We start from the raw sequence: 13,419 nt of genomic DNA on the forward strand, positions 1-13,419 counted from the left end.
TATCACACAACTCCCACTGACTGTACATTACTGTAGAAAAGACATTATTCGTAATCACACTCTCCGGTGTTTGTAATAATTTACAAACACTCTCTGGTGTCACCCAAATGAGGATGGGTTTCCCTTTAGAGTCTGGTTCCTCTCAAAGTTTCTCCCTCATACCATCAGAGGGAGTTTTTCCTTGCCACACTCGCCTCAGGCTTACTCACTAGTCTAATATTAATGTAATATAATGTCTAATATTAATCTAGGACTTTTGTACTATGTTTCTTATGTTCTGTAAAGCTGATTAGAGACAATGTCCATTGTTAAAAGCGCTACACAAATAAAATTGAATTGAATTATTCAAAAACACAGATGAATGAAACTTCACTAATGTTAGGCGAGGAGGCCTGGGATGCATTCAATGTTGATGGTCAGGACTTTTTTTTGTACACCATGGTTGTGTCCTAAATGATGTTGCTGTACACTATTCACGAGGCTCACTTTGTGCAGAGCATACATGTACATGAGTGTGTGCTTTCAACTTTATTTGAGAAAGGCTTACACATGGTCAAGTGTCCACAAACTTTGTGGTGGCTCAAGTGATTAAGGCTCTGGGTTGTTGATTGGAAGCCCCATCCAAGCTATGCTGTTGGGCAATTGGGCAAGGCCCTTAACCCTCCCTGGTCCAGGGGTGCTGTATCATAGCTGCCCATGTGCTCTGACCCCAACTTCCTCAGCTGGGATATGCGAAGAAAAGAATGCTGTAATGTATGTGTGGCGATAATAAAGCCCCTCACGTCTTCTTCTTCTTCTTCTTCTTCTTCTCTATAGTATTTGTAATAACTGAACTGAGTAGGCGTGGAAATTGTGCAGTTTGATGACCAGCCACTAGGCGGCGCCTGGATGAGGAAGTGAGCGGAAGGCTGTAACCGAGTGGATGAGGAAGCGAGCGACAGTCCAGCTGTTTTAGCGCCTAGCATAAAGCGGATGTTTAGCGTTTTCCGTTAAGAGTGTCAACTAATCATCATGTCCAAGAACACCGTCTCCGACCGATTCCGCAAAGTGGATGTAGATGAATACGACGAGAACAAGTTTGTAGACGAGGAGGATGGAGCAGAGAACCAGCTGGGTCCGGATGAAGCAGAAGTAGATTCCCTGATCAGACAATATCCTTCTGTTTAGCACTGGCTTTCCTTTTTTTCTTTTCTTTAAATCTCTACACGCTTACTGATCCGTATATATTTCAGGGTCTTATTAGCTATTATTACTTATGGCATGGGCCAAAATCCTGCATGCTGTAGTTATGCATTTTGGTTCCTACATGGAGCATGTTCAGCCTGTGTAATGGAATGCATAATAATAATAATAATTAAAAAGAAATCAGATGCATTCATGTAAAGCATCTGGCCTGCAGATTGATCTTCCACTCCTATAGACATATAGCAGAGCATTTAAATGTGCTGAATGTCAATCCTCTCTCTCAGTGCTGTTTTGTGCCTCCTTACTTCCTATAAGTGTGTGCAATTTTTCTTTTCTTTTCCTTTTTATCTATATTTTAGGCTTATGAGGTAAGATTTCATCCACACCCTTATTTATGTCTAGGAAGGAAGGTAGATTTAAGACTCTGGTGGATGTCCAGACATGCCTCACTACCACATTCCTGCACTGAGGTGCTTTAGGAGCTGTTTTGTTTTCATCTGTACCGCCTATTTGATGCTAAGAATGCTGTAATTTATTTCAGAAAGACAACCTATACTCCATTGGGTTTTTTTTAGGATGTAGAATTGTTGGCCATGTTGAACACGTCAAGTCGTTTTAAGATAAGGAAGTTGATTTCTTGTCCATATATGACCGTTGTGGCTGACACTCAACCCAGCTTCCTGTTTCTCACTGACTTCATGTTGGACGTCACAGGCTTAGTGTTGTTGTTTTATAAGCACGATATGGGATTATGTTTTCCTCCTTAACTCCAGTCTTTAAAGGGAACCTGATGGGAGCCTTGCAGGCAGTGCTGAAAAACCCACCAATCAACACCAAGAATCAGAATGTCAAGGTGAGTCAGGAGATATACATATATATGTATATATATACACTATATTGCCAAAAGTATTCGCTCACCCATCCAAATAATCAGAATCAGGTGTTCCAATCACTTCCATGGCCACAGGTGTATAAAATCAAGCACCTAGGCATGCAGACTGTTTTTACAAACATTTGTGAAAGAATGGGTCGCTCTCAGGAGCTCAGTGAATTCCAGTGTGGAACTGTGATAGGATGCCACCTGTGCAACAAATCCAGTCGTGAAATTTCCTCGCTCCTAAATATTCCACAGTCAACTGTCAGCTGTATTATAAGAACGTGGAAGTGTTTGGGAACGACAGCAACTCAGCCACGAAGTGGTAGGCCACGTAAACTGACGGAGCGGGGGCAGCGGATGCTGAGGCGCATAGTGCGAAGAGGTCGCCAACTTTCTGCAGAGTCAATCGCTACAGACCTCCAAACTTCATGTGGCCTTCAGATTAGCTCAAGAACAGTGCGCAGAGAGCTTCATGGAATGGGTTTCCATGGCCGAGCAGCTGCATCCAAGCCATACATCACCAAGTGCAATGCAAAGCGTCGGATGCAGTGGTGTAAAGCACGCCGCCACTGGACTCTAGAGCAGTGGAGACGCGTTCTCTGGAGTGACGAATCGCGCTTCTCCATCTGGCAATCTGATGGACGAGTCTGGGTTTGCCGGTTGCCAGGAGAACGGTACTTGTCTGACTGCATTGTGCCAAGTGTAAAGTTTGGTGGAGGGGGGATTATGGTGTGGGGTTGTTTTTCAGGAGCTGGGCTTGGCCCCTTAGTTCCAGTGAAAGGAACTCTGAATGCTTCAGCATACCAAGACATTTTGGACAATTCCATGCTCCCAACTTTGTGGGAACAGTTTGGAGCTGGCCCCTTCCTCTTCCAACATGACTGTGCACCAGTGCACAAAGCAAGGTCCATAAAGACATGGATGACAGAGTCTGGTGTGGATGAACTTGACTGGCCTGCACAGAGTCCTGACCTCAACCCGATAGAACACCTTTGGGATGAATTAGAGCGGAGACTGAGAGCCAGGCCTTCTCATCCAACATCAGTGTGTGACCTCACAAATGCGCTTCTGGAAGAATGGTCAAAAATTCCCATAAACACACTCCTAAACCTTGTGGACAGCCTTCCCAGAAGAGTTGAAGCTGTTAGAGCTACAAAGGGTGGACCGACGTCATATTGAACCCTATGGATTAGGAATGGGATGTCACTTAAGTTCATATGCGAGTCAAGGCAGGTGAGCGAATACTTTTGGCAATATAGTGTATATATATATATATATATATATATATATATATATATATATATATATATATATATATATATATATATATATGTATATATATATATATATATGTATATATATATATATGTGTGTGTGTGTGTGTGTGTGTATATATATATATCGGAGTATACACCGATCAGGCATAGCATTATGAACACTGAGAGGTGAAGTGAATAACACTGATGATCTCATCATGGCACCTGTTAGTGGGTGGGATATATTAGGCAGCAAGTGAACATTTTGTCCTCAAAGTTGATGTGTTAGAAGCAGGAAAAATGGACAAGTGTATGGATTTGAGCGAGTTTGACGAAGGGACAAATTGTGATGGCTAGACCACTGGATCAGCATCTCCAAAACTGCAGCTCTTGTGGGATGTTCCCGGTCTGCAGTGGTCAGTATCTATCAAAAGTATCCTTTAAATCCTGTAAGTTGCGAGGTGGGCCCCATGGATCTTAAAGGATCTGCTAACATCTTGGTGCCACATACCACAGCACACCTTCAGGGATCTAGTGGAGTCCATGCCTCGACGAGTCAGGGCTGTTTTAGCAGCAAAAGGGGGACCAAAAAAATATTAGGCTGGTGGTCATAATGTTATGCCTGATCGGTGTATATCGGACACAGGACATGGGCAGGCCGTTGATGAAGCTAAGTTCTGTGTACTGGTTGTGTTTGTGTAGGACCGTGCTGAGGGACTGGTGCTGAAAGTGCTCAGTTCCTTCAAAGCAAGTGACATAGAGAAGGGAGTGCAGTCTCTGGATAAGAATGGCGTGGACCTGCTGATGAAGTACATCTACAAGGGCTTCGAGCGGCCGTCGGAAAACAGCAGCGCCATCCTGCTCCAGTGGCACGAAAAGGTACCGTAACATAATCATTTTATCATGCTATGGTTTCTATAGTAACAGTGAATTCACATGATCTTGAGCGAAGTCTCCAGGACGATTATACGTTTATGTTCCTGCTTTCACAGGAACTCGTTTGGTAGAATTGCCACAAAATTAAATGTCTCTTTACTAAAGAGAAAAATTCTTAACTTTGGAAACTTGCTGTGATTATGGAAGAATGACATGCTGATAATAACCCTGCCGTATCACAGCATCCTGTCTGTGATGGTTTCCTGTAACAGCGTGCCTAAAACACAATGCAACTAACCCAACACTTCTGCTTATAATAGTTCTTAAAGGTACAGACTGTGACTCTGGAATCCCTTATGTACTATATCTTGGTGAATTAGAGAAGCACAGACGTATTACTTAGGGCCTGAGTAGGTATGTTCACTTGATTACCAGTGAGGTAGCAAATGAAAATGAGACAGTGCTAGAGCTTTTCAGTGCATCTACAAATTAGTTAAGGTTTTTTTTATTTGTGATGTCGTTGTACACAGTATTTTATCGCATTATTTTTGCATTTATCCAAGCCAGTCATGTGGCAATGCAGAAAAATCAGGCTAATACACACACTGTAAACCGAAGCAATTTCCATCAATTACCATCAAAAAAGTTGTTGTTGTTTTTTTTTTACAATATGCTGCTTTAAAGCTAAAACCTTTGAGATACCTGAAGACAATTCGAATCGAACACACCTGGAGTGTTTACCAGATTCACCAGGCGGGTTTAAGAATTTCAGTATTCCAGTAACTTCTCATCTCCTGGGACTCAACACTGTAGAGTGGTACAAAAACTGAAAAACATCTGGATTTGCAGGCTGATGAGAAAGAATGACCAGACTGGTTCAAGCTGACTGGAAATCTATAGTAATTTAAATAATCATTCTGTTCAACCGTTCTTTATACCTCCTATACACACACACCTCCTATACACATACACCTGTTATACACACACACATACACCTGTTATACACACACACATACACCTCCTATACACACACACCTCCTATACACATACACCTGTTATACACACACACATACACCTGTTATACACACACACATACACCTCCTATACACATACACCTGTTATACACATACACCTGTTATACACACACACATACACCTGTTATACACACACACATACACCTCCTATACACACACACCTCCTATACACATACACCTGTTATACACACACACATACACCTGTTATACACACACACATACACCTCCTATACACACACACCTCCTATACACATACACCTGTTATACACACACACATACACCTGTTATACACACACACATACACCTCCTATACACACACACCTCCTATACACATACACCTGTTATACACACACACATACACCTGTTATACACACACACATACACCTCCTATACACACACACCTATACACACACACCTCCTATACACATACACCTGTTATACACACACACATACACCTGTTATACACACACACATACACCTCCTATACACACACACCTCCTATACACATACACCTGTTATACACACACACATACACCTGTTATACACACACACATACACCTCCTATACACACACACCTCCTATACACATACACCTGTTATACACACACACATACACCTGTTATACACACACACATACACCTCCTATACACACACACCTATACACACACACCTCCTATACACATACACCTGTTATACACACACACATACACCTGTTATACACACACACATACACCTCCTATACACACACACCTATACACACACACCTCCTATACACATACACCTGTTATACACACACACATACACCTGTTATACACACACACATACACCTCCTATACACACACACCTCCTATACACATACACCTGTTATACACACACACATACACCTCCTATACACACACACCTCCTGTACACATACACCTGTTATACATACACACATACACCTCCTATACACATACACCTCCTATACACACACCTGTTATACACACACACATACACCTCCTATACACATACATCTGTTATACATACACACATACACCTCCTATACACACACACCTCCTATACACACACACCTCCTATACACATACACCTGTTATACACACACACATACACCTCCTATACACACACACCTCCTATACACATACACCTGTTATACATACACACCTCCTATACACATACACCTGTTATACACACACACCTCCTATACACATATACCAGTTATACATACACACATACACCTCCTATACACACACACCTCCTATACACATACACCTGTTATACACACACACCTCCTATACACATATACCAGTTATACATACACACACACACCTCCTATACACATACACCTGTTATACATACACACATACACCTCCTATACACACACACCTCCTATACACACACACCTCCTATACACATACACCTGTTATACACACACACATACACCTCCTATACACACACACCTGTTATACATACACACCTCCTATACACACACACCTCCTATACACACACACCTCCTATACACACACCTGTTATACACACACACATACACCTCCTATACACATACATCTGTTATACACACACACATACACCTCCTATACACACACACCTCCTATACACATACACCTGTTATACACACACACATACACCTCCTATACACACACACCTCCTGTACACATACACCTGTTATACACACACACATACACCTGTTATACACACACACATACACCTCCTATACACACACACTTCCTATACACATACACCTGTTATACACACACACATACACCTCCTATACACAAACACCTCCTATACACACACACCTCCTATACACATACACCTGTTATACACACACACCTCCTATACACATACACCTGTTATACACATACACCTCCTATACACACACACCTCCTATACACATACACCTGTTATACACATACACCTCCTATACACACACACCTCCTATACACATACACCTGTTATACACACACATACACCTCCTATACACATACACCTGTTATACACATACACATACACATACACCTCCTATACACACACACCTCCTATACACATACACCTCCTATACACACACACCTCCTATACACACACACACACACCTCCTATACACATACACCTCCTATACACATACACCTCCTATACACACACACCTCCTATACACATACACCTCCTATACACACACACCTCCTATACACACACACACACACCTCCTATACACATACACCTCCTATACACACATACACCTCCTATACACACACACCTCCTATACACATACACCTGTTATACATACACACATACACCTCCTATACACACACACCTCCTATACACACACACCTCCTATACACACACACCTGTTATACACACACACATACACCTCCTATACACACACACCTCCTATACACATACACCTGTTATACATACACACACACACCTCCTATACACATACACCTGTTATACATACACACACACACCTCCTATACACACACACCTCCTATACACACACACCTCCTATACACACACACCTCCTATACACATACACATACACCTCCTATACACACACACCTCCTATACACACACACCTCCTATACACATACACCTGTTATACATACACACACACACCTCCTATACACATACACCTGTTATACACACACATACACCTCCTATACACATACACCTGTTATACACATACACCTGTTATACACATACACCTGTTATACACACACACCTGTTATACACACACATACACCTGTTATACACATACACCTGTTATACACACACATACACCTCCTATACACATACACCTGTTATACACATACACCTGTTATACACATAAACCTGTTATACACACACATACACCTGTTATACACATACACCTGTTATACACACACATACACCTCCTATACACACACACTTCCTATACACATACACCTCCTATACACACACACCTGTTATACACACACACATACACCTCCTATACACAAACACCTCCTATACACATACACCTCCTATACACACACACCTGTTATACACACACACCTCCTATACACATACACCTGTTATACACACACATACACCTCCTATACACACACACCTGTTATACACACACACCTCCTATACACATACACCTGTTATACACACACACCTCCTATACACATACACCTGTTATACACACACATACACCTCCTATACACATACACCTGTTATACACACACACCTCCTATACACATACACCTGTTATACACACACATACACCTCCTATACACACACACCTCCTATACACACACACCTGTTATACACACACACATACACCTCCTATACACACACACCTCCTATACACACACACCTGTTATACACACACACATACACCTCCTATACACACACACCTGTTATACACACACACACACACACCTCCTATACACACACACCTCCTATACACACACACCTCCTATACACATACACCTCCTATACACACACACCTCCTATACACACACACACACACCTCCTATACACACACACCTCCTATACACACATACACCTCCTATACACACACACCTCCTATACACATACACCTGTTATACATACACACACACACCTCCTATACACATACACCTGTTATACACACACACATACACCTCCTATACACACACACCTCCTATACACACACACCTCCTATACACACACACCTGTTATACATACACACATACACCTCCTATACACACACACCTCCTATACACATACACCTGTTATACATACACACATACACCTCCTATACACACACACCTCCTGTACACATACACCTGTTATACATACACACATACACCTCCTATACACACACACCTCCTATACACACACACCTGTTATACACACACACATACACCTCCTGTACACACTCACCTCCTATACACACACACCTCCCATACACACACACCTGTTATACACACACACATACACCTCCTGTACACACACAACTCCTATACACACACACCTCCTATACACACACACCTCCTATACACATACACCTCCTATACACATACACCTGTTATACACACACACATACACCTCCTATACACACACACCTCCTATACACACACACCTGTTATACATACACACATACACCTCCTATACACACACACCTCCTGTACACATACACCTGTTATACACACACACATACACCTCCTATACACATACACCTCCTATACACACACACCTCCTATACACACACACCTGTTATACATACACACATACACCTCCTATACACACACACCTCCTATACACACACACCTGTTATACACACACACATACACCTCCTATACACAAACACCTCCTGTACACATACACCTGTTATACATACACACATACACCTCCTATACACACACACCTCCTGTACACACACACCTGTTATACACACACACATACACCTCCTATACACACACACCTCCTATACCCATATACCACCTATACACATACACCTCCTATACACACACCTCCTATACCCATATACCTCCTATACACACACACCTCCTATACACACACACCTCCTATACACACACACCTCCTGTACACATACACATACACCTCCTATACACACACACCTCCTGTACACATACTCCTGTTATACAGATACACCTGCTACACACACCTCCTGTACACATACACATACACCTCCTATACACACACACCTCCTGTACACATACACATACACCTCCTATACACACACACCTCCTGTACACATACTCCTGTTATACAGATACACCTGCTACACACACCTCCTATCCTCCTACAATCTGGTTTCCACATAGGTGGACATCACATTTTTGGTTGTGTGCACCATAATACTTAATTCTTTGTAACTGGAACCTGTTGTACACAAAAAAAGTGGCTTCATGTTCAAAGATAATATCTGGTTATTATATTTATTGGTTCCTCCCAACCACAAATAGGTAGAAGAAATCTAAAATGCAAGCTCAGGTCTTAGGAGGCTATACTCACACACCTCCTATACACACACACACCTCCTATACGCACACACACACCTGTTATACACACAGACCTCCTATACACATACACACACACTTGCTAAACACACACACCTCCTATACAGCTCCTGTCTGATGTAACTGAAGCTGCAGGATTTGTTGCATTGTGCTGCTGCAGTAAATATCTGCACGGTTGTACTGTCTCAGTACCAGCACATTCATATCCCTCATGTTTTTCCTCAGGCTCTCTCTGTAGGAGGCGTGGGCTGCATCGTCAGAGTACTGACTGCACGGAAAACCGTCTAAAACATCCTCCCGCTCCACTGCTCCCGCAAACGGCAAACCACAGACGGGCCGACCCGCTGACCTGCCTGTCCGCTCAGAACAAAGACCAGATATACACAGGGTGCTGCGAACAACTCACACGTCACTTCGCTTTCTTTTACTCTCCACCCCCGTCTGCCTTCTTTCTTTCTCTCCATATCTCTCACACGGACATCACCACGCGTGCCGTCGACTTCTTTTTTCTTTTTTTTTTTTACGATCCCTTCAGCTTCTCTCAGGAAGGCATCGCACCTTATGTATTCGAGCAGAGTATGATTTAAAATCTCTTGTCATGTGATTAAATATGATTTAGCGCTTCTTTCCATCTCCTCGTGTCACACTTGCACCAGTCGCACCAGGCTTTCAGCAGTTTCAGTTATTTCTTGCTGTATTTAAACAACCAAAGGGCGTCGGCTGCTTTATGACACGAATGAATACGTTATATAACACGACGTAGGTGCATATTAAACTTCTGACGCCGCCTTCTTTGCATCGCTGGGCGTTTCTGTCTGGGCAAAGAGCATTAATCCTGTTCTTGTGTAGACGATATACATTTTACTACATCTGTGTGTATCTTAAAGAGGCATTCCAGAAAAGTTATTGTGTATTATTAATCTGTAGCGCGGTAATGCATCTATTAGTGTTTTGGGCAGAACTGTTAAGGTTTTTCTTCTCAGTCACTTTAACACACCAAATCTATCATGGCATCAAGCAAGCAGTCGTTAATGTATCCTATAATGCAAGTGAAATTAAAAGAACATTTTTTTTTAATTCAAACCACAACTTACAAGTATCAATATTCTGATATTCTGGTGTCACTTACACACAGGATTGAGGTGCTAAATCCATCGTCTTTAAACGTTCTCATATCATGCTGGTAAATTTTTTGGAAAAAGTCAGATTCTTGAAACAAATGTGAATTATAAGCCCATTTTTTTTTCCACGATATGCTGCTTTAAAGCTAAAACCTTTGAGGTATCTGAAGGCGATCTGAATCAGAACAGCAGTTTCTTTAGGTTTAAACTAGAAACTCGTTCTCTGAAGATCCCGGCTGTTAGAGACGAGAAAGCAGGTTTATAAAATGCATCGATTTTTGTTATTCTTTTTTTTTTAAATTTTGCCTGCAGTGTCTCTTCAAACTCTGTTACTCTTAAGCACTTACTGCCGAATTAAAAAACAAAACAAAACAAAAAACGATCAGTTTGTTCTTGATGCTTTCGTCTGCACTCAATCCTTCTCCATAGTTGGATCGCTGCTTTAAAAGCAGACTTTCACTGTTTAAACCACACAGAACGAAACATACGGACCTGCCTGGACCTAGGACTGCTCTCGTGACCGAGCGCGAACACACATTCTACAAACCAAACTGGTGTACAACTGCCTTATTAAGTATTCCTTTTTTATGTTTGTGCTTTTAAAAAATAAAGATTTATACATACGCTCAAACAAAGTTGCTTGTATCCTTGTATTTTTTTTTTTATATAGGAAAACTCCAAGGAATATAATACACAATTATTTATTGTTTGTGTAAAAAAAAAAATGAATACACATTACAGCGAAACATTACAGAATTCAAATCAAATGCTTATATACAAATAATAAAAAATAGAATACATCTTTGTTATGCGCTTGTGTATAAACCTGTAATAAAAGTCTGTTGCGGAAGTCGACGTTTAGTCCTGTACATGGATACGAATTAAAAAATAGATAGGAAAAAGCTTTATAGGTGGAATGCAGTGCTTACCTGAGATGGATATTCTAATTTTGGAAATCATAATGATGTTGCTTACCCCTGAAAGTCTCTGGACAATCACTACTACACAATGTAAAATGACCACACACATACACATAAAAATCCCTCGAATTCTTATTTTCAAGCACTTTCCAATAAGTTAATAGGTAGACATACACGTATACTTGTCCTTTTTTTCCCCTTTTGTCTTTCTTTTGTCCTTGTACGGAATTTGGGTGAAGAGGCTTGTCGTAACACGCAGGACTGGATCAGCTGCTTCATCTGACCTACAGCTTTGAGGCTTCACCATGGAATCCAGCCACAGGTAAAGCAGTCTGGCTTCGGAGTCCCCCAGGGGTTAATGCTAAGTTATTTTTATTCGTCTGTTTACTTAGCAACTGCAGCTCCTCAATCTATGAGGCCTGATGTGATCTTCAAGTGGTGGATCTACAGCTGAACACACAGGTATATACACACACTTGCACAAACACACACACACGCACATGCACACTCGCTCAGTCACGCCTCGTTCACATGGTAAAGTGCTATCAGTAGGGATAGGCAGAGACGGCGATGTAGACGATGAAGGTGGTCTGGTACTCGATGGCCCCGTCGGTGCTATAAGACAACGCTCGGACCTTCATGCGGTAGGTGTGCGGCTGACGCAGCGGGCGCGTGGTGAACAGAACGCCTTTTAGGTTTTCGTCGCGCAGGGCGAAGGGAAGCGTGGTGTCCTCGTCCACCATCAGGAAGCTGGTACGTGGGTGCACCACGCCGTCTTGAGTGTAGGCCACCAGGCGGATCAGGTCCTGGTTGGCGGCGATGCCGAAGGGCAGAGACAGCAGCTTGTACTCCAGTGCGTACGGGCTCAGAGCACACTCGAGGTCGTTGGGAGGGCAGTTCTTCAGGCAGAAGCTAAGCAGTAAGGAGAAAGATTTGTTGAGGTTCTGGGCTTAATGTTAGTGACCTAAAGTTTTTTTTTTTTTTTTGTGAACGTTCATGCATTTCTATCCATGCCTGCTGTCTGTGACTGATTTTTTTTTTTTTTGGTCTTTACTGTAACCTTTTTGTCATTAAACTCATGCCCCTGCACTTGCATCCAGCCTTCGAGTCTGCATCATGACAACAGATCAAAAACATATCAAACCTGA

General features: G+C 42.1%; 2 protein-coding genes across 4 annotated transcripts in view; one reads left to right on the forward strand and one right to left on the reverse strand.

Moving 5' to 3' along the window:
* The first annotated feature begins 881 nt into the window (after positions 1 to 881).
* On the forward strand, positions 882 to 11,508 carry arpc5b (actin related protein 2/3 complex, subunit 5B). The gene is made up of 4 exons (XM_058393181.1): positions 882 to 1,150; positions 1,965 to 2,038; positions 4,021 to 4,197; positions 10,456 to 11,508. The coding sequence occupies exons 1-4, from the start codon at positions 1,012 to 1,014 to the stop codon at positions 10,516 to 10,518; spliced, it is 453 nt and encodes a 150-aa protein (XP_058249164.1). The 5' UTR covers positions 882 to 1,011; the 3' UTR covers positions 10,519 to 11,508.
* A 575-nt stretch (positions 11,509 to 12,083) lies between these two features.
* hmcn1 (hemicentin 1) overlaps positions 12,084 to 13,419 on the reverse strand; it is a 93,134-nt gene continuing 91,798 nt past the window's right edge. For 2 of the 3 annotated variants that reach the window (XM_058393178.1, XM_058393177.1), the window contains exon 107: positions 12,084 to 13,183. In XM_058393178.1, coding sequence (XP_058249161.1) covers positions 12,817 to 13,183 — 367 coding nt within the window. In that variant the 3' untranslated portion in view covers positions 12,084 to 12,816. The remainder of the gene's footprint in view (positions 13,184 to 13,419) is intronic. The other variant, XM_058393179.1, reaches the window with a different exon arrangement.

This window comes from Hemibagrus wyckioides, linkage group LG06 (genome assembly GCF_019097595.1).
Source record: "Hemibagrus wyckioides isolate EC202008001 linkage group LG06, SWU_Hwy_1.0, whole genome shotgun sequence".
Lineage (NCBI taxonomy): Eukaryota > Metazoa > Chordata > Actinopteri > Siluriformes > Bagridae > Hemibagrus > Hemibagrus wyckioides.

What these genes read in the sequence shown, in the direction of transcription:
- arpc5b (XM_058393181.1), top strand. Translation starts at nt 1,012, where the DNA reads ATGTCCAAGAACACCGTCTCCGACCGATTCCGCAAAGTGGATGTAGAT. An exon ending in CCAAGAATCAGAATGTCAAG is followed by an intron (nt 2,039 to 4,020) that starts GTGAGTCAGGAG and finishes GTGTTTGTGTAG; the next exon opens with GACCGTGCTGAGGGACTGGT. An exon ending in TGCTCCAGTGGCACGAAAAG is followed by an intron (nt 4,198 to 10,455) that starts GTACCGTAACAT and finishes GTTTTTCCTCAG; the next exon opens with GCTCTCTCTGTAGGAGGCGT.